Consider the following 25,394-nt stretch of genomic DNA (forward strand, 5'->3'; position numbering starts at 1 on the left):
CACGTCGTCAAGTACTCCCTCAGGTACTCTAACGGATCTATCGGCAAGAACCAAAGTTATTTTGGTAGGCTTGAACTTGTCGTATCCCAAGGATATCGCGACAGAGTGCGGCATGAGGTTTACGCTGGAACCTAAATCACAGAGGGATCGAGGAAAACTTTTATTTCGTATATTACAATCTAGAAAAAACTGTCCGGATCATGTCTCTTGACCGGGGTTTCGCCTTAGATTATTGCACTTACTTCCTCTGAAACCATCATGACGCTGTGTTTAGCAGCTGGGAAGCTGTTGGATACCATGTCCTTTACATATTTCTTTATTGATGATGAAACTTTTATGGCATCACACAATGGCCTTTCCAACGTGATTTTATCGAATGCTTTCTTGCAGATCGCCTTATCTAATTCTCACTTAGTCTGTGTCTTTATAGGAGGAAAGGGTGGTAGAGTCCTATACACTCTCTCTAAGGCTGGTTCAGCAGGAGTTGAGTGTCGATCGACATTGTTTCCAGTTTGTCAATCAATTTTTACTGTAGTGGGTCGATCGACGTTCTTTCCTTCTTGTTGATCGATATCTACATCTTCTTCCAACTCCTCTTCTTCCCCTTCGAGGTCGATGGTTGCTTCCTCAGCGTTGGACTGCTCTTTCTCTCGAGGTGTTTCTGATTCTGGGTTGAGACTATCGAGGGCTACTGGCCGTGACCTACTTTCACCGGTTTTCTCAACTTCAGCACGTTTCTCTGCATAGTTGATTTCTATTGTGCTCGGGTTGAAGCGTTTTCTGCTTCTTAGTAACACACCATTAACTTGACGTTTCAGATTCGCGCCAGTTCGCCCTGGGAGATGTCCTGTCTCCCTTTTGATGGCGGTCGCATTTTCCGCGACTTGACCGTCCAGTCTCTTAATGTGTTCGCATCAAGCGTCAAACTTTCTCATTAGCTCACTGTAGATTATGTCTATATTTCCGTTCAGATCAGTGGCCATTTTGCGATTTCCAGTGAAAGCTTGGTTTAATCTAAATTTTGCTCTGCCTCGGCGTGATCCAACAGTAGCATCGTAATTTTGGGTAAAGCTATCGGGGTTAGGGATAGGGTACCTATCTTTCAAGGTTGGAATATCTACAAAGTCTACTTGTTGTTCTAATTCAGAAAGGGTATCATCGTCAATTTGGTAAATCCCAAATTGGTTTTGTCCCTCTAGAGCAGAATGAAGCGAATCTAGAGATTCTTGGATTTTGGCTAAAGGTGGCCCATCCATTGAGTCAACTCTCCTTCCTCGCTCTACGTCCATCATTTCGTAGGATCTACCTCTAGCTACATTCTTGATCAAACGCTTTGCCTCTTCAGGGTCCCTGGTACTGAAGCTCCCTTCACTGGCTGTGTCAAGCGTGATTTGGTAGTGCAAGTTAATACCTCCGTAAAAGCTATTAATGAGTTGTGGTTCTGAATAACCCTGGTGGGGACATTCAAGTTGGTAGCTCTTGAATCTCTCCCATGCGTTTCTGAATGATTCCCGTGGGGAGAATGTTTTACATGCCTATTACGGAGAGGTTGAAGCGGTTGTACCAACTTGAAGCGACTGCATCACAAATGCGATGGCACGCAGAACATGAGTCGCCCAAAGGAGAAATGCATCACCCTTCTGATGGAGCAGCTTGGAAGCATTTTAACAAGGTATATCCTAATTTCGCTGAAGAAAGTCGGAATATATATCTAGGCTTAGCAACAGATGGATTTAACCCTGTTGGTATGAGTTGTGAAGCACATTCGGTGTGGCCAGTAATTGTTACTCCGTATAACTAACCTCCTGGGATGTGTATGAAAAGAGAATACTTCTTTTTATCAGTCTTAGTGCCCGGCCCAAGACATCCAAAGAAAAGCATTGATATCTATATGCAGCCGCTAATTGAAGAATTACAAAGTTTGTGGAGTCACGGGGCAGAAACATACGATATCTCGAGAAAGGAAACATTCACGATGCGAGCCACATTAATGACTTTCCCGCTTATGGCATGATGTCAGGTTGAATGACTCATGGTCGTTTAGCTTGTCCATATTGTCTAGATGATTCAAAGTCATTTTGGTTGCAACACGGAAGGAAGCATAGTTGGTTTGATCGTTATCGAATGTTTCTACCTAAAGAGCATCCGTACAGGAGAAATTTTCAAGCGTTCCGAAGGGGGAAGACAATAAGTGACGATCCTCCACCATGGTTGACAGGAGAAGAAATTCGCTACGAAAGAATCAACAACATCAACAACATCGTAGGGCTGAAGAAAACTATTGAATGTGGAGGAAATGGACACGAGAAACCTGATAGCAACTTAGAAGGCTACGGAACAGATCACAATTGAGTGAAGAAGAATATCTTTTGGGAATTTCCGTATTGGGAAAACCTTCTTCTTTGCCACAACGTCGACTTTATGCACATTGAAAAAAATTCTTTGATAATCTTATCAACACGATGCTTAATGTTTCTGGGAAGATAAAGATAATGCAAAGTCGAGGATGGATCTACCTGATTTGTGCAGAAGGCAAGAGTTACATATCAAAGATGATGGAACGATGCCGATCCCGATATTTCGGTTGTCAAAGGAAGAAAAATGAATTCTTGCGATGGTTGAAGGAAGATATAAAATTTCTAGATGGGTATGCTTCAAAGTTTAGTAGATGTATGGACGAGACTAATTCGAAGCTTTAAGGCCTAAAAAGTCATGATTGCCACGTCATCATGCAACGACTTCTCCCATTTGCGTTTAAGGAGTTACTTTCCAAAAATTTCCACATCGCAATTCCAGGTAATTTTTTAAATTTTTTTTTTTAAGTCTTACTATGCATGCACTAACTCAAAAATGTTTTGTGTAGAGATAGCACTCTTCTTTCGGGATATCTCTACAAAAATACTAAAGAACGAAGATGTTGCCATTTTAAAAGAACACATTGCGGTGAAGCTTTGCAATTTGGAAAAGATTTTTCCACCTTCGTTTTTTGATGTTATGGAGCATCTCATTGTGCATTTGCCAGATGAAGCTGCTCTAGGTGGTCCAGTGCAATATAGATGGATGTATCCTTTCGAGCGATACATGTACTATCTGAAGAAGAAAATTAAAAATAATGCATCTATTGCAGGTTCCATTATTTCCCAATGTCTTACTGAGGAGATTTCTAAAGCTTCTGCACATCACTTTGGAAATTCAGAAGTGCCCGCTACCGTTTTGCAACCTGGAGATATTCGCTTTACATATTATGATCGAGATGTGCCAAATATGTTTTACCATGAAGGTCGAGTTAGTGGAAAAATAGAGCAGCGGCATCTAACCGATGATGACTATACTGTGTTACAAACGTTTTTGATGTTCAATTGTCCTGCATTTGAGCCATACGAAAGGTGTTTTAAATAGTTTATATATGTTACATTTTTAACAATGTCAGTTATAATCATTTTATGACAACTACGAAACATGATGTTTAAAGAGTTTATGATGGACAACAACCCAAATATATATGGTAATGATCTACAAATAGCGAAAGACAACCACTATGCAGAATGGGTGAAAAACTATGTAACTTTTTGATATAATTTGATTATCAATATGAATTTATCATTGACATAATTTTAATTAACAGGTTAACAAAGCAAGTAAGGTATATCAGTTTCCATTGTGGATGTTGGATTTCGTACAAGGACCAAAACAAAATTATAAAGCTTGGCCGATTTATTTCTCACGAGGATACTGCTTCCACACACATAGCCATGGCCAAGATAAAAGAACCCAAAATTACGGTGTCCAGGTCCGGGGTATCACGGACACTGACTATTACGGCTTGATCGAGGAGATAATCATGGTTGAGTATTCAGGTTCTGTTGGGCTTAAAGCCATGATTTTTAAGTGTAAGTGGTTTGATACAATTGTAGGTCGGGGGGATTCGAAAACATAAATCGGGAATCGTCGATGTGTCGCCGCGATGCCAGTACGAGAAATATGACCCATTTATCTTATCTGGTAATTGTGATCAAGTTTGTTTCATTCCTTATCCGCGGGTTCGAGGCACATCTGCAAACGATTGGTGGGTATGTACGAAAGTTGTGCCTAGAGGGGTTCTAGAAACTTCTGAAGTTGCTCTTACTGCGTTACAAGATGATACACACAACCAAGTTTTTGCACGAAGTGAAATGTTACGCTTTGAAACTTATGTTGTGGAAGATGATTCAGATTATGATTCGACGCCGGTTGTTCCTCCCAATGACGGATACGTTTCTGAAGATGAGTTAGAACCGTCATGTACTGATTCTGATTCAGGATATGATTCAGGATCTGATTCAGGATCTTAGTGTTTTTATGATATATGAATGTATGATATAAGTTCTTAATGGTTTGTAAGATATATGAATGTATAATATAAGTTCTTAGTGTTTGTAAGATATATGAATGTGTAATATAAGGTTTTATATAAGATATATGAATGTATCTTAGTGTTTGTAAGATATGAATTTATAGTATATGAGTGTATAAAAAAAAATGAAAACTCTATCTAAACTCAATCTTTTTTTTTAACGAAATCTAAACCTTATCTATAAACCCTATCTAAACCTTAATTTTGTTTTTAAAACCCTATCTATAAACCTATTTAAACCTTTTTTTAATGAAAACCATATCTAAACCCTATCCATAAAATAAACCGTATCTAAACCTTAATTTTTTTTTATGAAAACCCTATCTAAACCCTCATTAACCCCTAAAATCTTCTAATTTTCTAAAAAGTTATGATTCCCTCCAATTTTTTTGGGCCAAAACTAATTCCCTCTCAAATTTTTAGCTCAAAACCCATTTCCCACACTTAGTATTTTCCCAAATTTTCTACAAACCTACTCTCTCCCCCATGTCTTTGTTTACTCTCTAATTCGTCGTCTCATCTCTCTCTCTCGTCTCGTCTCAAACACGAGAAAAACAACCACTCTCTCTCCATCTCTCTAACCTCTCAATCTCTCTTCTAGCTCTCTCGATTTCTCGTCGAGCTCTCTCTGCCATGTCTCATACCTCCGCAAACGCAACCAACGACCATCTTCATCATCGCGCTCCTAGCTTGAATCTTCAATGTAAGGTTTCGATTTCTCTCAATCTCTCTGTTTCTATCGGTTCATTTTTGTTTGGTTAGGGTTTCGATCTTGGTGTTTTGATTTTGGGTTTTGATTAGGGTTTCGATTTGGGTTTCGATTTTAGGTATCGATTAAGGTTTCGGTTTTGGTTTCGAATTGGGTTTCGATTTTAGGTTTTGATTAGGGTTTTGGTTTGGGGTTCGGGGTTGCTTTTGTTTCGAGTAGGGTTTTGATTTTAGGTTTTGATTTGGGTTTCAAGTTAGCGTTTCGATTTAGGATTTGGAATTGCTTTGGGTTTCAATTTGTTATGTAGTTTCAATTAGGGTTTCGAGTTTGTGTTTCGACTTTTCATTCAAGTTATTGTTATGGTTTCGTTTTGGGGTTACGGTTTGGTTTCAGTTTGCTTAGGGTTTATGGTTTCGATATAGGGTTTTAATCAAGGTTTCAATCTTAACCGCTCTTCGGTTTCTCTGTCTGTATATGTCAAAAACGTGAGATCCCAAATGAGAACCGCTTCAATTCCTCCTGGTATGACTACTAGTTCTGCTCAACCAACAAGACCTCCTGGAGTGTTCGGCTCTTCAACCTCATCTGCGGCTCCTCCTCCTCCTTCACCATATGAGAGGAGAACAAAAGAAGCTCTACTACGTGCTTCATCCATAATTAACCAGCCACACCTCCATCCTGATAAGATAAATGGAGCATTTGTGTAAGTGATATCATTTACTTAACCATGTAGTTAACGAACTTAGTAGCTAAGTGTTAGGTATACTTTACCGTGTAGTAAATGGATGTTGTTACATGTTCTTATCTGATGTTTGTTATGCTATACATTGTCTTTGCAGGATCGGAGTTGATCCTGAAGTCCATGAGTTTATCAAAGCAACATGGCAGGGAAACTACTTGGGGCCGTGGCAAAGCTGGGTAAAGGTTCCAGAGGAGATGAGAACAAGTTGGTGGCACTCATTCATCGTAAATGGTCCTGAACCATTCCCGTTTCAATTTCAAAAATATATATTTTGCTTCTAACACTTCTCTTCTTTTGTAGCAACAATACTACTGGGAAGATAGATTTCATGAGGAAATCTACTTCAAATGGAAGCTTCAGACTCAAGTGACTATATGCAGATGCATAAGCGAGAAAAGACAAAAAATCTAGCAACCAAGTCACATCAGTGCCACTGACTGGGAAACGATCCTTGCGAATTGATGAACACCTGAAGCAAAAGCCAAGAGCCAATCAGCATATGTTTCTCGCTGTTCTGCTCCTCCAGGCCTGAAGATGCACGTCCATGGTGCAGGACCACGCACCTTTGCTAACATTGCGTATAAGATGGTTAGCTTTCCATCTCTTTTTACTTCCATTTTTTCCTCTATTTAACTGCTTATTGTCTAACTTTCTGTTCTTTCCTTTGTTGTAGGTAGTTGATGAAGGTTTCGAGGGACCAGTTTCATATCCCGACCTTGTGAGGAAGACTCAAACCCGTAAAGATGGGACCTTCATTGACGAACGAGCAGAGGCACTGGTTCTGGAGGTTGAGAAAGCGGTTGAAGAGATGCTACAAGAGGGATCTCCAGGTGGAGATAGCCAAACTGACTCAACGGCTGGCACAACAACTTCAAAGCGCCTTCTCCTAACCCAAGAATACATCAAGGTAATGATCTCTCCTGCTCATTATCTTTGTTTCTTCTTACTGTTTTTTTTATCAATGTTTCTCTACTCTCGTATTAAATTTATAACAAGATCAGACTGTATTTTATGACATTGTTCTCTGTGGTAATGATGTTTTGTATGTGTCCTTTTCAGCGAGGAGAGACACGCAGGGGCACCATTTATGGGCTTGGCAATCTTCAATACAAGAACAAACGTCCTTCTGAGTCGGTCCCTGCTGCACTCAAGCGAGACATAGACATTGAGATGCGGGTTTCTGGCTTGGAGACTCTATCTTCACCTCACGATCAGCCTCAAGCTCCAGGTGATGCACAACCTCAACATCTCATCACCGATAACCATTCTGCATTTGATAGGTGGTGTAATGCAGAACTCGGTTTGTAGGTTTAGATGTGGCTGTTTATGTATTATGTTTTCATGTTTTGAACCTTCTGAACGTTTGAATGTTTGAATCTTTTGAATATTTTGGATCTTTTGAACATTTAGGAAGCTATTGTAATATAAATTCGGTTTCGGTTCTAGCTTTTGTTTTTTCAAATTGTTCAAAAAATACCCACGAAAATCGTAGCAAAATAAGAAAAAATAAATGAAAACTTTCGTCTCTATTTCGTTGCAATATGCGACGAGATGATCGTAGCAATTTGTGGTAACTTGCTACGGAATGAAACGTTGCTATATCGTAGCAAGTGCCACATTTATCTATCGTAGCAAAACGTACCAAGTTGCCACGTTACCTATCGCAGCAAAACGTAGCAAGTTGCCATGTTACCTGTCGTAGCAAAGTCGTAGCATTTAAACGATTTTGCTACGAACCGAAAATGGCCACGATCGTATAGCTACGAAAACATAAATATGGCTTTTCGTTGCAAAACCTCCAAATAGCTACAAAAATTCACCTATAGCCACGATTAAAGGTCGTTGCTATTTGGTTTTTTTTTTACTAGTGTCAGTTGTTTCTTTATTTCATGTTTTCTGAATGTGTACGTCAAAAGCATGCACGGAGATTAACAATCATCATGCTCTGTGTGCTACTTATCAATTAAATCTTCTGACAAAAGGTTTACGTATACAACAATTGGTAATCTGATGACTAAAATAATGAAATGTAATGATTTAACCCTAACATGGCTAATTGATTAGACACATACTACTATGTGATCATTTAAGCCTAAGTGCTGGAGAAGTGCAGATCATCCGCACAATCAATTCTCCTACACTATATTAACCATTCGACTTTTTTCTGGTTTTATATTGCAGACCGTGGGAGATTTGCATGCAGTTCATTTTTTTTTCTTGGAAAAACAGGAGAACTGCATGCAGATCTAAGCCGCTATACATTTGGTGTTGTTTGCGGGAGATGTACAAAAATTAAATTTTAAAATATATTTATCTGTTTTCATAAATACAATATTTTCATTATATTTTACTTACAACTTTAATAATATAAAAACTATCATTGACTATATATTTCTGTTTCTATTTTCGTCATATAATTTTTTATTTATTTTGATTATTATATTTTCTTAATTTGTATTATTATGAAAAATATAGTAACATAATTTAAATATGTATAATAGTGGAATATATATATATATATATATATATTCCATTATATAAATTTTGGGTTATTCTACTTTCGTCATATAATTTTTTATTTATTTTGATTATTATATTTATTTAACATTTTCATTATATATGTATATATATATTCCATTAAACTTTAATGTTTCATATTTTGATTTTAAAATGACAGTAACATGGTATTAGGGCAAGATTTATTGTTGTTTATGTATTATATTTCTATATAATGTGATTTGATATATTTTATTATAATTTTTATTGTTTAAACATATAATTTATTTTTTGAACTATTTTTATCATTCAAAACGATATTAATTGTTTGATTTGCCTGCACGATCCGCATCTCTCATGCATGATCCGTTTGATCTGCATCTCTCTTGCATGATCCGCTTGATCCGTACTTGTTTCGCTTGATCTGCATGATCTACTTGATCTTCAGTGCTTGAACTGTTTTTACCATGGAAAATAATAGTAAGCACGTGAGAAACCCAATGATTATTTGAAATAATTACAGTAACACATGTGAAACTCAATGATTATACGATGAACGAGAAAAACAAGATTGAAGATCCGCTTCTAGTGATAATTTTTTATGTGATGATAAATATACTCATTTTACTGACTGTTAGGGACACAAGATCTAGGAGAGAAAAAAAAAACGCGTAGGGATTGATTAGGTTCATTGTGGATATGAGAGGTATTAATTCGTTAATGGATAACCTAAGATTATAGAAGGTGTCATATACTGACATACTATTATTTGATATGATTCCCTGAAGACTTGACCGAAACCGAAAGAAGAAAAATTAGGGCTATAATTTTGAGGTCGTGCAAATAAAATTTTCAAAAGATTAATGATAAGAATAATAGAAATTTAGAAACTCTTATATTCGGGTTTATTACGGGCTTCAAACTTAAAACCAATTGGTGATTAGTGAATTGACTCTAAACTTTTATATATTACTTAATGTCCATTAGAATTTCCGATGTGGAATATAATATCCCTAATACTCTTCCTCGAGATGATGGCTCTTATCAGCTAGAACTCTCAGAACTTTAAGACAGTTATATTCGGTCGAGAGAGTCAATTACGACCTTTTATACCCGGTCGGATAGGGTCATATTAATTAGGAGTTTAAGGTATTTAAGATCTGAATTCTGATACCATGTTAGATTCAGATTTATTATGGGCTTCCAATTTAAAATCAATCGGTGATTAGTGGATTGACCCCTACACCTTTACATGTTCCTTAATTAGAATTTCCGATGTGAGTTTTAATATCCCTAATAGAAACTATCGGTAAGAGACTAATACGATTAACATTAATAGCCAATAACATATTGAATTTCGATCAAACGAGATATTACTTTGGTAAAATCGTCAAACGAAAAATACTTAAATCTTTTTTTATTTTGAAAGCCATCGTATTTTTTTTCGCACTTTTATAAAAAAAAACGCGTAACAGATAAAAAAAAAAGTCCCGATAACAATACCACATAATTTTATTAATATAATAATCACACGTACAACAGAGGAGATTCTTTTTTTTTTTTTGAAACACCAACAGAGGAGATTCTAACTCACACTTTTATTTACTATATATATATATATATATTTGATTCTTAGTTGGTGACTTAGAATTTAATAACACACATAAGATAACAATCAAAAGCTTCAAATATTGGACTATGCGGGACGTTGCTTCAAGCATCCGTAGGTTTGGTTATGAGCAGTGGTGTAGGATCTGCAAAGCAGTAGTTGCAGAAACATTTAACATCGTCTGGGAACTCTCCAAATTCGCATTTTCCGCCTTTAGCACCTTCCCTAGTTTCTCTGCATTTTTTAACGCACATAGACGGCATGGACGGAATCATACAAAGAGCTATATCTGGCATCTCAAATTCGGTGGGGTTGTATTCCCTGAGGCAAGCTTCATTGACGTTGGCCTTTATCGTTGGCATTTCTGTAACATTATCAACAAATTCTCGAATCTTACATATATATATACAAGTTGAGATATAAAACAATGTATAATCATGCATGATGATAATGATATATGTTATATGTATATGTGTGTGTGTGTGTGTTTGTGTGTGTGTATCCTACTATAATCAGAAATTGTGTAAAAATATAATAGTGGTTGATCCTTTTTGTTACCAAATACGACACTACTCACTAGGAAGAGAGCTATAAACGGCTAAAATGAAAATATACCTCATCGTTAACAATTAATCTAATAAAAACATGTACTTCATATGTGTTAATTATTAGTGGCAATGATACACGTCAAAATGTAACAGCGACTGATACTCATCATTATCTTACCAAAGAACACTAGGAATAGAACCAAGATGGCCAAGATAGAAATATATTTCATCATTGTTTTCTCTTGCACGAACACCTTTGTAATGTTGTTAATGAACATTTTTGCATCCTTGTGGTGCTATTTATATTGATTTATTGCACACCATTTTTATTATTTGTGTGGCCATGATTTTCCTCAGTAAATGTTACAGCTGGCTGATAAAAGTTTGGTTTTGGAAGATCAAGTGTTTTAATAGAGCATTAATGTTGTACAAGAAATATGACCCATTTATCTTATCTTATCGTCGATGTGTCTCCCGGCTGACAGTACGAAAAATATGACTCATTTATCTTATCTGATAATTGTGATCAAGTTTGTTTCATTCCTTATCTGCAGATTCGAGGCACATCTGCAAACGATTGGTGGGCATGTACGAACGTTGTGACTAGAGGGGTTCTAGAAACTTCTGAAGTTACTCTTACTACGTTACAAGATGATACACACAACCAAGTTGTTGCACGAAGTGAAATGTTACGCTTTAAAACTTATGTTGCGGAAGATGATTCAGATTATGATTCGACGCAGGTTGTTCCTCCCAATGACGAATACCTTTCTGAAGATGAGTTAGAACTGTCATGTACTGATTCTGACTCAGGATATGATTCAGGATCTGATTCAGGATCTTAGTGTTTTTATGATATATGAATGTATGATATAAGTTTTTAATGGGTTGTAAGATATATGAATGTATAATATAAATTCTTAGTGTTTGTAAGATACATGAATGTGTAATATAAGGTTTTATGTAAGATATATGAATGTATCTTAGCGTTTGTAAAATATGAATTTATAGTATATGAGTGTATTAAAAAAATATGAAAACTCTATCTAAACTCTATCTTTTTTTTAACGAAATCTAAATCCTATCTATAAACCCTATCTAAACCTTAATTTTTTTAAAAACCCTATCTATAATCCTATTTAAACCTTAATTTTTTTTTAATGAAAACCATATCAAAACCCTATCCATAAAATAAACTGTATCTAAACCTTAAATTTTTTTTTATGAAAACCCTATCCAAACCCTTATTAACCCCTAAAATCTTCTAATTTTCTATAAAGTTATGATTACCTCCAATTTGTTTTTGGCCAAAACTAATTCCCTCTCAAATTTTTAGCCCAAAACCCATTTCCCACACTAAGTATTTTCCCAAAATTTCTACAAACCTACTCTCTCCCACGTGTCTTTGTTTACTCTCTAATTTTTCGTCTCATCTCTCTCTTGTCTCGTCTCAAACACGAGAAAAACAACCACTCTCTCCTTCTCTCTAACCTCTCGATCTCTCTTCAAGCTCTCTCGATTTCTCGTCTAGCTCTCTCTGCCAGGTCTCATACCTCCGCAAACGCAACCAACGACCGTCTTCGTCCTCACACTCCAAGCTTAAATCTTCAAGGTAAGGTTTCGATTTCTCTCAATCTCTCTGTTTCTATCGATTCATTTTTGTTTGGTTAGGGTTTCGATCTTGGTGTTTTGATTTTGGGTTTTGATTAGGGTTTCGATCTGGGTTTCGATTTTGGGTATCGACTAAGGTTTCGATTTGGGTTTCGATTTTGAGTTTTGATTAGGGTTTCGATTTAGGGTTCGGGGTTGCTTTTGTTTCGAGTAGGGTTTTGATTTTGGGTTTCAAGTTAGCGTTTTGATTTAGGATTTGGAATTGCTTTCAGTTTCAATTTGTTATGCTGATTCAATTAGGGTTTCGAGTTTGTGTTTCGATTTTTCATTCAAGTTATTGTTATAGTTTCGTTTTGGGGTTACGGTTTGGTTTCAGTTTGCTTAGGGTTTATGGTTTCGATATAGGGTTTTAATCAAGGTTTCAATCTTAACAATATAAAAACTATCATTGACTATATATTTCTCGTTCTATTTTTGTCATATAATTTTTTTTTTATTTTGATTATTGTATTTATTTAATTTGTGTTACTAGCTATTCCATTATATAATTTTTGGGTTATTCTATTTTTGTTATATAATTTTTTATTTAATTTGATTATTATATTTATTTAATATTTTCATTATATATATATATATATATATATTCCATTAAAATTTAATGTTTCATATTTGATCTTAAAATTACAGTAACATGGTATTAGGGCAAGATTTATTGTTGTTTATGTATTATATTTCTATATAATGTGTTTGGATTTATTTTATTGTAATTTTTATTATTTAAACATATAATTTATTTTTTTATCTATTTTTATCATTCAAAACGATATTAATTATTTGATTTGCCTGCATGATCTGCATCTCTCATGCATGATCCGTTTGATCTGCATCTCTCCTGTATAATCTGTTTAATCTGTACTTATTTCGCTTGATCTGCATGATCTACTTGATTTTCATCGTTTGAACTGTCATGGTAAATAATAGTAAGCACGTGAGAAACCCAATGATTATTTGAAATAATTACAGTAACGCGTGTGAAACTCAATGATTATACGTTGAACGAGAAAAACAAAATTGAAGATCCGCTTCTAGTTATAATTTTTTGTGTGATGATAAATATACTCATTTTACTGACTGTTAGGGACACAAGATCTAGGAGAGAGAGAAAAACGCGTAGGGATTTATTAGGTTCATTGTGGATATGAGAGGTATTAATTCGTTAGTAGATAATCTATAGAAGTGTCATATACTGACATACTGTTATTTGATGTGATTCCCTGAAGACTTGACCGAAACCGAAAGAAGAAAAATTAGGGCTACAATTTTGTGGTCGTGCAAATAAAATTTTCAAAAAATTAATGATAAGAATAATAGAAATTTAAAAACGGTTAGATTCAAGTTTATTATGAACTTTCAACTTAAAACCAATTGATGATTAGTGAATTGACTTTAAACTTTTATATATTACTTAATGTCCCTTAGAATTCCCGATGTGGGATATAATATCTCTAATACCCTTTCTCGAGATGATGACTCTTATCAGCTAGAAATCTTAGAATTTTAAGACAGTTATGCTCGGTCGAGCGAGATAATTACGACCTTTTATACACGGTCGGATAGGGTTATATTAATTAGGGGTTTAGGGTATTTAGGATCTGGGCTGTGATACCATGTTAGATTCAGATTTATTATGGGCTTTCAACTTAAAACCAATTGGTGATTAGTAGATTGATTGACTCCACACCTTTATATATTACTTAATGTCTATTAGAATTCCCGATGTGGGATATAATATCTCTAACAGAAACTATCGGTAAGAGACTAATACGATTAACATTAATAGCCAAATAACATATTGAATTTCGATCAAATGAGATATTACTTTGGCAAAATAGTCAAACAAAAAATACTTAAATCTTTTTTTATTTTGAAAGCCATCGTATTTTGTTTTGCATTTTTATAAAAAAACGCGTAACAGAAAAAAAAATGTCCCGATAACAATACCACATAAATTTATTAATATAATAATCACACGTACAACAGAGGAGATTCTAAGTCACACTTTTATTTACTAGACTTTATCCGGGCTACGTCCGAGATTATTTAAATATCATCATTGTATTTAATATATATATTACACATATACTACATCTATGTTATAAGAATATAAATAGTAAATTGAATTAGATATTTGTAAAACTCACAATATATTATTTTTACTATCTAAAATATGTATGGGATGATGGTCAATTGTGAAATGAATAAAGACTTTGTTAAACCTTAGTTGTTATCCAAAAAAAAAATTTCTTACATATGTAGGTTATTATAAAAATATATTGTTAATCTCAGTTGATTTATATATTTTTTACTTTAAATCACTAAGCTTATAAAAATATGTAGGTTATTATAAAAATATATTGTTAATCTCAGTTGATTTATATTTTTTTTTTACTTTAAATCACTAAGCTTGCAGTTTTTACTTACAATTTAGCTCAAATTTACATGATTATAAAATATTTAAGATTTTTAGAATCTATATGAGTTGATACACTTACTATGATGTCTTCAGGACTTATGCCCGTTGTAGAACAACTTTCAAAAGTTGACATCAACATTTGGTTAATGCTAACTTAAAGTGTTTATAAACTTAAAAAGATCAGTATTTAAAAAGTAATAATTGTAAAACTGATTCTATAAGTTATTTTCACACATATCTTAGATTTTTAATATATCACTTAGCTAGTATAGTTTCTGAAATATTCTAGTTTGTTTTACGTGAAAATATTTTTTTGTCTAAAAATCAGTAATAAAACTAAAATTTATAGAATTTTTATTTTAGTTATATATACTTCATCTATTTCTTGAAAAATGTCATTTCAACATTTTTCTTGTTAAACAAATAATATCACTTTAGAATTTCAATGCAAAAGTTATACTTACTTTGAGCTTAATATTAATTTCAAAATCCATTAATGCTAAAAATAATCTCAAATAGTATTGGTCAAATAGGTGTAATTAATAAAATAATAAATGAATTCAATTTTTTTCTACATCTGTGTGAACTATGTTAAGTTGATACTTTCTAAAAAAAATTAAGAAATGGAGGGAATAGTTTCTAACTTACTTTATATTTGAAGAATATTCAAACTTTTATTTTACATAGATATATGTTGTGATGGATAATATTTTTAAACCAAAATGCATAAGTAAATTATTATTTAGTTCTTAACAATAACATCAACAAATGATATAAGTAAAGTATGAATAGTTATATAATTTTAATTATATATGATGTTTTAAATCTATGCACAAAAATTTAAAAAGAATTATTTTTTAAGATTTAGAAAATAAAGCACATTAACTATCTACCAAATCACAACTCAACCAATAGAAAATAAACTATGGAATAAAAATTCACATAGCATTAAAAGATATAAATTTATATTGAAAATTAAAAACTTAAACCAGGCAGCTATGTTTCTTGTTTGACTATCAAGTTTTTGTTTTACCGAGCAGTATGTGTTTTTGGGTCTTCTATGAAGAAGATAGTTTTCGTTTAAGGAAATTATTCTCTTTTATCAGTTTCATTAGCTTCTGCTTCAATGTCTCGACCTGTCGATATGAAGTTGTATCCCTCTGCTTTTCGGCTACTGTTGTTCTGCTTATAACCACTGCAAAGAATATAAAGGGACCTTCCATTAGGTTTGCAATAAAAAAAAATCTCCATAGATTCACAAACATATCAAAAGCACAACATGAAAGCTAGTAGTCTGCGTCATCTGCATCGTTAAGCCGTTCTTGATCATGAACAGCTCCAAAGACATCAAATTCCCTCTCTAGATCAAGCATCTCCTCGAAATATCTCTTGTTCATCTCTGCCATCTTCTTCTCCCTCTCCTCCATAAACGTTTTCATCTCTTTCTCTTGAAACTTTATGAAGCTAGAGAACTCCTAAGCCCTGAAGAAGATCAAATCAGAAGAATTTAGTTTTCACCAGTAGCGCATGATTTATGTAAGTATGTATGCGTACCTCTTGCTTTTATCAACAACTTTAGCATGCTCCTGCTGTTGGAGCCTCTGGAAATTATGTTCCTTTGCGTCTCTTTTAACATGCATTTGTCTGTTTTAAGCTTTGGAAAAACTGTCATGTAATCCATCTTCAAACCATCAAGGGTTTTTAAAAAAAAAATTTTAAAAAGTTTACCAGTAGGAATACAATACATATGTGTACTTTCGAGATTAAAACACCTCTTCTCTGTTCTGCGCATGCTGCATCTTCATGCTATGTCTCAAAATTCCCAGAGATTCCTCAAGCTCCTTGGCGTGCTTGTTCTGTTTTGTTTGCTTTTTCTTAAACCAGTATAGCTGCCGATTATCCTCAGTGATTTGACTCAGCTCCCTCACTTCCTGGTACAATCTCATCCCGTACTTCAGCCTTATTTTGCCTAACAAATCATACAAAAATACATGAACAACATTAACACGGACAAACAAAACTCTAAATGAAAACTCTAAGGGAGATAACCTTCGTAGTGTTGCAAGGAATCTATATCTTGCTTGGTTGCGACGGGCCATGTAGTTGGCTAATCAGGTGAAGAACATATAAGCGTGAAGAAGGTATATATATAGGGTGCTGCGGTAAGGGAAACGCAACAGTTCCACATCTTTCGATTGATGCAGTAATAATGGATATTAAAGAGTATTAGAAGTGGGAGACAAACGTTACAAATGATTAGCAGAGGGTGTGAAATTACAGAAAACTGAACGATGACGAAGAAGTTCAATAGTCGGAGACGATCAACAATGAACGAAGAACATTAGGTTTTGGAGCAGTGCTGATGTGGCAAAAAAGAACCTTTCTATTAGTTGATTTTTTGATCCTATGTGGACATCTTCTTTGTTGAAAATATCCAACTTTTAGTATTGTTAGATATATATATATTTGATTATTAGTTGGTGACTTAGAATTTAATAACACATAAGATAACAATCAAAAGCTTCAAATATTGGACTCTGTGGGACGTTGCTTCAAGCATCCGTTGGTTTGGTTATGAGCAGTGGTGTAGGATCTGCAAAGCAGTAGTTGCAGAAACATTTAACATCGTCTGGGAACTCTCCAAATTCGCATTTTCCGCCTTTAGCACCTTCCCTAGTTTCTCTGCATTTTTTAACGCACATAGACGGCATGGACGGAATCATACAAAGAGCTATATCTGGCATCTCAAATTCGGTGGGGTTGTATTCCCTGAGGCAAGCTTCATTGACGTTGGCCTTTATTGTTGGCATTTCTGTAATGTTATCAACAAATTATCTTATCTTACATATATACAAGTTGAGATATAAAACAATGTATGATCATGCATGATGATAATGATATATGTTATATGTATATGTGTGTGTGTGTTTGTGTGTGTGTATCCTACTATAATCAGAAAATGTGTAAAAATATAATAGTGGTTGATCCTTTTTGTTACCAAATACGACACTATTCACTAGGAAGAGAGCTATAAACGGCTAAAATGAAAACATACCTCATCGTTAACAATTGATCTAATGATATCATGTACTTCATATGTGTTAATTATTAGTGGCAATGATACACGTCAAAATGTAACAGCGACTGATACTCATCATTATCTTACCAAAGAACACTAGGAATAGAACCAAGATGGCCAAGATAGAAATATATTTCATCATTGTTTTCTCTTGCACGAACACCTTTGTAATGTTGTTAATGAACATTTTTGCATCCTTGTGAGCCGGATCTCGAACTCGTGATGACGGACACCTCAGCTGAGGTTCCTTTACCACCAGACCACGAGGCCCGGTTACTCATCATTATCTTACCAAAGAATACTAGGAATAGAACCAAGATGGCTAAGATAGAAATATATTTCATCATTGTTTTCTCTTGCACGAACACCTTTGTAATGTTGCTAATGAACATTTTTGCATCCTTGTGGTGCTATTTATATTGATTTATTGCACACCATTTTTATTATTTGTGTGGCCATGATTTTCCTCAATAAATGTTAGAGTTGGCGGATAAAAGTTTGGTTTTCGAAGATCAAGTGTTTTAATAGAGCATTAATGTTGTACAAATTCACATGTCTTTTACAAGTAATACAAATAAAAACCTCAACAACCACTCTAATAACTAGTAGATACTATGTTTGGATAAACATCTTTTTGTCAAATAATCCCTCTTCTTCATTGTAGATGGTGTTTAAAGTTTTTACACTTACATAATTCTATATAATTGATATTGGTAACATAAGATATCATTAAATAAAATTAAATTTAACCAATAAAAATACAATATTTTGTAATTAGTCAAAAATTTTAAATAACATTAAATTTTATCTAAAATAGTAAAAACATCAATTATTTTTGCAACAAAAAATATTTTTAAGAACATTAAATAAATTGAAACAGAGGGAGTACCGAGTACACAGTTAAAGAACGTTACCAATTACATATGCTGATTTTTACAGATTGTAGTAGTGACTACTGATCAATGTCTATGGGTTTATTCTGCAGTCCGCAGTTAACTCTCCCTACTATCTGGTTAAGGCTGGGTTTTATGTGACAATGTCCTAGATGCATATATAGTAACTTGAATTGATTCATGTCCACATCTCAACCACCACTTACCATATCTTATAAGATTAATTTCTCTAGTTGTTAGGGCATCTCCAACCCAGTTGCATAATTTACTGTAAAATGGAGTGGAAAATGTTATTATGAACAAACAAAAAATCATTATTCTATAAATGGAGTAATGTTTTTTTTTTGTTCATAACTGCATTTTTCACTTTATTTTGCAGTAAATTATGCAGTTGGGATGAAGATGCTCTTAGGTTATGATTAGAATATTTATCTCTTATGAATCTCACCTTGGTGCACAATAAATAAATGAATCTCACCTTGATAGAAAAAGAGAAGTTTCTTTTTGTAATCGTTGTTCAGATCTCAAAGATATCATCATATAATTTATATTTCTATTATATATGATGATTGATAGACGATTCTGCATATCCGACATTTTTCAAGGAATTTTTTTTTTCCGCATCATACGACACGGTTTTATGCTTGTAGCATTTTGAAACTTACGTTACACTTTCATCGAATAATCTATAAAAAATTGTACTTTTTGACAAATCGAATCTGGACATAGTCTATAAACCTTTCAACTTTGATCGCTAGGTCACGATGCTTCCCCAAAGATATATATATCTAGTGTATTGGAAATTTATATTGGCTGTTTCGAAAATGAAATCTAGTGTGTTGGAAATTTATATTGGCTGTTTCAAAAATGAAAACTGATGAGTAGTTATACTGTGTCAAGTTTAGTTACTTTACATAGCGACTAAACTAGGATTTTTTTGAAGAGAGTGAAATGTAGGCCTATGAATATGCTAAAACTCATCTTGGGTACACACGCTAAAATGAACTCGATCGTTCTAGATTATTAAATATTTCAACTCTCCATTTTACAGTTGCTAATTGACAAAAAAAAATGTGTTAGTTAATGACAGGTCTGCTAAAACAATTATGCGTATTACTACTTCAGAAAATGGATAGACATATACACCCCATGTCTTCCAAAATAAAAACTCAATTACACATCCAAATACACACAAAATTTTAAAGTTACTTTAGGGAAACATAACAACTTATCTAGAAAATGAACTAAATCACCAATAGAAAGACATTATAACCTATATAGGCACCCGCTAATATATACATACATCTAACCTAGACTGCTTTCATTTTTTGCATGCAAATATGCAATGGACCTCTATGAGACGATGAACTAACAAAACCGACAAAACGATAAGATGAACTTGATGAACAAACTTTAAAGGTTTAAAAGGTATCAATAATCTGGAAATTGCAATTTGAGGAATGATATTATATTTTTTTAGAACACGAGGAATATAAAGATATCACATGCAATCAAGATATCAAATCCTGAACATACTATACAATCACCATAACACATGGGTTTGGCCGTGATTTAAGTTCTTCTAATTACATCCTCAATGGGTTGTGCCTAAGCCTTTGTTTGTCAACTACAGATCAACATGATTTAAGATAAACTTTGACTGCTTAAACATATACAAATACTACTAAACACACGGAAAACAGGTGAATAAAACACACCCTCGAAAACAAATCTGACAATATCTAATCTATCAAAACAAGAGTACAAAAAGAAAATAACCATGGGTTTTCCTCAATAATTACAAGTGAATGCCACTGAATCAAAATCTATTAAATTATCAAACCACCTCAATATAATACTTAAACCAACGTAATTTCATCACCACGTTGCGTCACCACTCCTTGCAGAAGCTCTAGCCATTAGAGACGCCCTACTACACGCCCTCTCACTCGGCTTCACCTCGATCTGGCTTCGATCAGATGCTCAAGCGCTCATCACGGCGATCAACACGAAGCGAAGACCGACAACAAAACTCTACGGGGTGTTGTCGGACATCGATTCGCTTTCCTCTCTGTTTTCTGTTTGTCGTTTTTCATTCTGCCCTAGGGCCTCTAACGGGCTAGCGGACTCTTTAGCTAAAGCCCACCTTTGTATTGCCCCCTTGGGCCAACTCGTTTAAGCTTCTATAAAAATTTATCTGTTGCGCAAAAAAAAAAACAATCGTAATTTCAATTACATTAACCTAATCTTATTTTATTAGATAGATGAAAAACTAACCTTGGCGACTAAGGGGAGAGAGATGACGACGGGGACGATGAAGAAGGTGTTAAATCTTGCTAAAGGCGTCGTTATGTTCATCATCTGCGGTGGAGAGCTTAATCCCCCTGAAGCTTCTAGATCTCACCGGAGCTATTCCCGATGTTACCCAGCCTTTCCATTAATTCTTTGATAAGGAAGCAACAAAACAACTTGTGGGACGATTTGAAACTTTCCCATTGCAGAGAACGCTCTCACTTGCGTCTGCTAAGTCTTCTTCTTCGACTTCACTTACATCTCAAATCCTCTAATGGCCAAGGTTGTGTTTTGACTCTTTCCTCTTGCGGACTACACAATTATTCCATTTTCTATTCAAAGTTTTGTTCTTTATGCCTAAATGTTTAGACTTTGTTTCATTCTTTTCGTTTAAAACTCATGGAGACTGTTTTTACAAAAAAAAAAACTCATGGAGACTGTTGATTACCTGTTATTGGACATGGTAGCAGTGGCATCAAGGTGGACCTTTGAGCTGAACCTTCAACTATTAGCAATAGTAAGCAAGCCTCTACTACAAGTCTACAACTCTAAATGGCGCCCCAAGAAAATGAAAATCGAAGATAAATCTTCTTCAACCTTTTAGAGGTCTCTGGATATATTAGTTTGAAAACCATTCCTAAGCCGGAACATTCTGATACTGTCATTTAATAGACTGATACTAAAGAGGTGACTGTCTGTCCCTTTTGTTTTTGTTAAAGCTAATTAGTGTTACGTTTGACTTACCTCTGTTTGGTAGATTCCTGGTTATCATGAGATTATCACGAATCAGACGAATTTTAGCACACTGTAGAAGAAATTAGACTCGGGAGCTTATTCCGGGTTCGAAAAATTTTAGGTACTTCTTTTACTTCGACTCCTTGATGCTTAGTTCTGAACTTTCTGTGCGGGTCCCATCCTTGATGGTTTGATGCGTTTGAGTTTGCTCCTATTGCTTTTTCCTATGCTAAAGTTTCTCTTGTAGCTACATAAAGTTTTGTTACCTGGCATCTTATTGATAATGGAAAGTTAATGCTTGGTGTTGATTGTGAACATGTTATATTTAGTGCAGGGTGCAAACATAAGTCTGTTTCAAAAGTTATGCTTAACTTGAAGAACTATGGGTCTATTTAAATTCAAATTTGTCTCCCAGTTTGAGTACATATCAAACGTGTGGAGATTGGTGTTTGAATAGCTACTGTCCTTCTCGGTAAATCTCGCTTATCTCCAGTTTCTTTTATAAGGGATGTATTTTTATTTTTTAATAGAACAAACGCAGTGGAATACAATTCAGCTAACAATGTATACTATCGACAGTAGTGTCTTAACTTTTCTATTTTGTAGGCGTAGGCAACAAGAATTTGCGAAGAACCACATGACCAGCAACCAAAAGTTGCTAAAAGAAGTCGTCCACAGGAGACATCATGAACCTTCTTTAGTTGACTTCAAAAATTTCAGCTGATGCGCTCTATCCAGGAGGATATACGTCATATAACTCTAATAAGTTTTAGTGCTTGCACCAATTTGTGGATAAAATATTTAATTATTTTAATTATATAAAGCAAATAAAATAAATTAGGCGCGCAGTCAGATCCTAGTTATTTTTAAAAAGAACTGCATAACAATCAATGGCTGTACACACCTTAAAGGGTTGAATAATTCCGCTAGTGGCCAGCATTCATTACTATTCATCACTATTCATCATCCATCAAACCTAATAAGAAGTCAAGAGAATCTTAAGTATAAATAGAACCTAGTATTCTCATGTAGTAAATTGAAATTAGCACAGAGAAAAGAAACAAAATGACAAAGAGTATGAGCATCTATACTCTTTTGATGATCATTCTATTGATTTCCACAGGTAATATAAATTATAATATATAATTCAAATGAAATCATTTAATTTCTGAATTATTTAAGAATATGTTTTATCAAATTCTTTTATATATACCTGATTTTTTAAAGAAAATTATATATCTATATACACGTGTGAATTTCTAATCAGGGACACCGAATGGAAAAGCTCACTGCGTGGTTAAACCAAGCGTCATAGCACCGGAAGGGATCTGCAGTATTTTGGATGGACAGGATAGGATACTTGCGACAGTGTTTGCACTTCGATTGAAAGATATGCCCGCGGGGAATGTGACGCACATGTTTGTAACTGTTACGATTGCAAAGCGTAAACCTACGAATTGTGCTGCTTGGAAAGAAAAAAAGTTGTTCGATCAGTTGAACTTAATTAGATTGATCTTTGTGTTTGAATTTCTCTATGTGTGTATGCTTTTATAATGTTTTGTAATCTGGTTTGGAAAAATCGATTAAATAACTGTTGATTTGGCTTATTCATGAATAAAAATGTGGACTATAAATTGTTTTGAAATATATATATAATGTTTATCGCAGTAATTTCTAACAAAGTTAGAATTGTTAGTATCATAAAGCTGATGGAACTGACGCCTGCCTCTTGAACTTAAGGCTGATAGAACCCTTCACTTCCCGTAGGCTACAAGATTAAGTCCATAGTCGCATAATTTTTTCGGGTTGTTACTCCCACCTACAGGCTAGTATCCATTCCTTCGAAAGTCTTTATACTAGGGCATAGGAATAAAGATGAATATGTTACAGGCAAAATTTACGGATTTTTTCATGCTGTAGTAAACATGATTTGGAGTAAGAACTGTAAGATTTCTTATTAAAAGCTGTTATTCATTCTATATGTTTCATATCTCTCATCAAACTACTCGCTAGTTTTGTTCTTTTTAAATTCATGAAATATCTACACTTCTGGTATGGGTCAATCTAAAGAACATTTTGCTGCTACTCTAGATTACGAATAAGTCTTGTTGCTTCAGAGCTCGTCTGTCTGGATCCTACCAACATGGGTGAATCTAATAGATGAAATGGAGGTAGATAGAGACTTTCCAAAGCTTATAGCCCTAGATGACAAGCAAGGCATTATTTATCTGATTAAGGTTTATTATACTTGGATCCCTTCTATGTACGAGAAATGTGGTAGTTTAGGCCACAAAGCGAAGTTTTCTGCCTTCTAAGTCTCTTGGCGCCGTCAGTAGTTGATATTAACCTCATCCTGCAACAAAAAATAATATTGCCTCCATCAAAAGGATGTCACAATCCCAGGAAGTTTCCCTACTGCTTCTAATGAAGCTCCCCAGATTCAGACTAACCCTAATGCGTTAGATGGTTCATGTTAATTCTGAACAGGGGCTGAACAAGAACGCAAAGGCTGTTCCATACTTGCATACGAACTTGGTAGCTGATCAACAACTACTATATGTTACCTTAACAACTTCTACGAAATGCCAAGATACTCAAGACACAAAGAACACAACTATATCCTCTACCTCATGGATATAAGAGGACAATCAACTAGCTTTACCAAGCTTAGCCAAGACTTTCTCTCCATTAGTAAATCTCCAATCTGCTCCTACTTCAACACCTATTGTAGAACCTTAACTACATTGCCTCAAATTAGTGCATTAGAGAGTCCCTTTTGTTTCATCGTGATGTGGATGAAACCGACAATTAATGAGTTCACTCGGTTTGACAAAGGATGGTAAGGAGACAAAGCCTCCTATCAACTAAGCATGGCTGCTGTGGTTCTACTCGCTAGTTTCTTTTTTATTTTTCATTTAATTTTGGTTAATCTCTCTTATGCATAAGTAGTTTCGTAAAGTGTGTCATGCAAGATTTTTCTCTCTATAAAGTTCTTTAACCTATTCAGTAAACATTTTTTTTTATATTGAAAGTCTTCAGTCAATTTTTTTTTTTTTTTTTTGTTAGTATCATAAAATGTTTGTCAACTTATAAGTTTGTGATGTTGGCCACATTCTAACACAACAAATGATCGATTGATGAGTAACCCATTTCGGTATCTCCTCTTTTATCTACTAGGAACATGTTCGCGCGGAATATTGTTTTATTGTTGTTAATTATTATTTTTTGGATGATATAGTTAACTAATTATGTGATCGTCTTTATTTGATAAGAGCATTATTTGGTATTTTTATTATGTTATGTAGTAATAGGTGATATGCTAACATATTATATGTTTGTTTTTTATTAGTGTGTTGTTATGGATATAATAGTACTTATTAGTGGTGGAGTGAGTTTGCGATGTAATGCATATTGAATTTCAATAATTTTACATTTAGACATTTGTTGATTCTAAGGCTAATAGTTTCAAGGTAAAAATTAATATTTTTTCAATTATTTGAACATTACTTTTTAAAGATGTTTTGTGCTCTCTCCCTATATTTTTACATTGAGCCATCACCATCTATGCATTTCGTTTACCTTTCCGGTATGCTGTGACTCTCACCATCACCGAAAAAGACTCACATATGTGCTCTTGTTCTTCCTCACCTTTTTCTCCTCTTCTTCCTCAGATTTTGGCTCATGTTAGGAACTGCATCTCTTTGGGTTGGGTCAGAGTTTAGTCGTCTTTGAAGTTGTTTTCCTCGTCGTTGGCTTACCATCAAGATATGGTTTTTGGTGATCTGACTTCAATAGCTCGAGGACGGCTCCACGA

The 25,394-nt window shown here is 34.4% G+C and overlaps 3 protein-coding genes and 1 long non-coding RNA gene across 9 annotated transcripts; 1 reads left to right on the forward strand and 3 right to left on the reverse strand.

Moving 5' to 3' along the window:
• Positions 1-9,891: 9,891 nt before the first annotated feature.
• Positions 9,892-10,810, reverse strand: LOC106337479 (defensin-like protein 193). Its single transcript, XM_013776592.1, has 2 exons — positions 10,676-10,810; positions 9,892-10,313 (listed from the first exon to the last, which is right to left on the reverse strand). The coding sequence occupies exons 1-2, from the start codon at positions 10,773-10,775 to the stop codon at positions 10,054-10,056; spliced, it is 360 nt and encodes a 119-aa protein (XP_013632046.1). The 5' UTR covers positions 10,776-10,810; the 3' UTR covers positions 9,892-10,053.
• Positions 10,811-15,428: 4,618 nt separating this feature from the next.
• Positions 15,429-16,708, reverse strand: LOC106337480 (protein SUPPRESSOR OF GENE SILENCING 3-like). 2 transcript variants are annotated; one of them, XM_013776593.1, is made up of 4 exons: positions 16,631-16,708; positions 16,354-16,550; positions 16,136-16,262; positions 15,784-16,063 (listed from the first exon to the last, which is right to left on the reverse strand). In XM_013776593.1, the coding sequence occupies exons 2-4, from the start codon at positions 16,525-16,527 to the stop codon at positions 16,038-16,040; spliced, it is 327 nt and encodes a 108-aa protein (XP_013632047.1). In that variant the 5' UTR covers positions 16,528-16,550; positions 16,631-16,708; the 3' UTR covers positions 15,784-16,037. The 2 variants fall into 2 exon arrangements, 1 of the variants encoding a protein (XP_013632047.1); XR_001269026.1 differs by lacking the exons at positions 16,354-16,550; positions 16,631-16,708 and adding an exon at positions 15,429-15,776 and having other exon boundaries at positions 15,861-16,063; positions 16,136-16,273.
• A 392-nt stretch (positions 16,709-17,100) lies between these two features.
• Positions 17,101-17,817, reverse strand: LOC106337482 (defensin-like protein 193). Its single transcript, XM_013776594.1, has 2 exons — positions 17,748-17,817; positions 17,101-17,393 (listed from the first exon to the last, which is right to left on the reverse strand). The coding sequence occupies exons 1-2, from the start codon at positions 17,800-17,802 to the stop codon at positions 17,134-17,136; spliced, it is 315 nt and encodes a 104-aa protein (XP_013632048.1). The 5' UTR covers positions 17,803-17,817; the 3' UTR covers positions 17,101-17,133.
• Positions 17,818-20,216: 2,399 nt separating this feature from the next.
• Positions 20,217-22,466, forward strand: LOC106339813. Of its 5 annotated transcripts, none has more exons than XR_001269233.1 (5): positions 20,217-21,128; positions 21,316-21,532; positions 21,603-21,701; positions 21,910-22,052; positions 22,187-22,457. It is a non-coding gene; the product is annotated as an uncharacterized LOC106339813 (long non-coding RNA). The 5 variants fall into 5 exon arrangements; XR_001269235.1 differs by having other exon boundaries at positions 21,915-22,052; XR_001269234.1 differs by having other exon boundaries at positions 21,282-21,701; positions 22,187-22,466.
• The last annotated feature ends 2,928 nt before the right edge of the window (positions 22,467-25,394 follow it).

Source organism: Brassica oleracea, chromosome C4, assembly GCF_000695525.1.
Source record: "Brassica oleracea var. oleracea cultivar TO1000 chromosome C4, BOL, whole genome shotgun sequence".
Classification (NCBI taxonomy): domain Eukaryota; kingdom Viridiplantae; phylum Streptophyta; class Magnoliopsida; order Brassicales; family Brassicaceae; genus Brassica; species Brassica oleracea.

Bases quoted from the DNA above. Each gene is read 5' to 3' on its own strand.
- LOC106337480 (XM_013776593.1), bottom strand. From the start codon at position 16,527: ATGAGATTGTACCAGGAAGTGAGGGAGCTGAGTCAAATCACTGAGGAT. The intron at 16,263-16,353 runs GTGTTTTAATCT...GATGGTTTGAAG, and splicing joins ATGCGCAGAACAGAGAAGAG to ATGGATTACATGACAGTTTT. The intron at 16,064-16,135 runs GTACGCATACAT...GATCTTCTTCAG, and splicing joins GTTGTTGATAAAAGCAAGAG to GGCTTAGGAGTTCTCTAGCT.
- LOC106337482 (XM_013776594.1), bottom strand. From the start codon at position 17,802: ATGATGAAATATATTTCTATCTTGGCCATCTTGGTTCTATTCCTAGTG. The intron at 17,394-17,747 runs GTAAGATAATGA...ATAACATTACAG, and splicing joins TCTATTCCTAGTGTTCTTTG to AAATGCCAACAATAAAGGCC.
- LOC106337479 (XM_013776592.1), bottom strand. From the start codon at position 10,775: ATGTTCATTAACAACATTACAAAGGTGTTCGTGCAAGAGAAAACAATG. The intron at 10,314-10,675 runs GTAAGATAATGA...ATAATGTTACAG, and splicing joins TCTATTCCTAGTGTTCTTTG to AAATGCCAACGATAAAGGCC.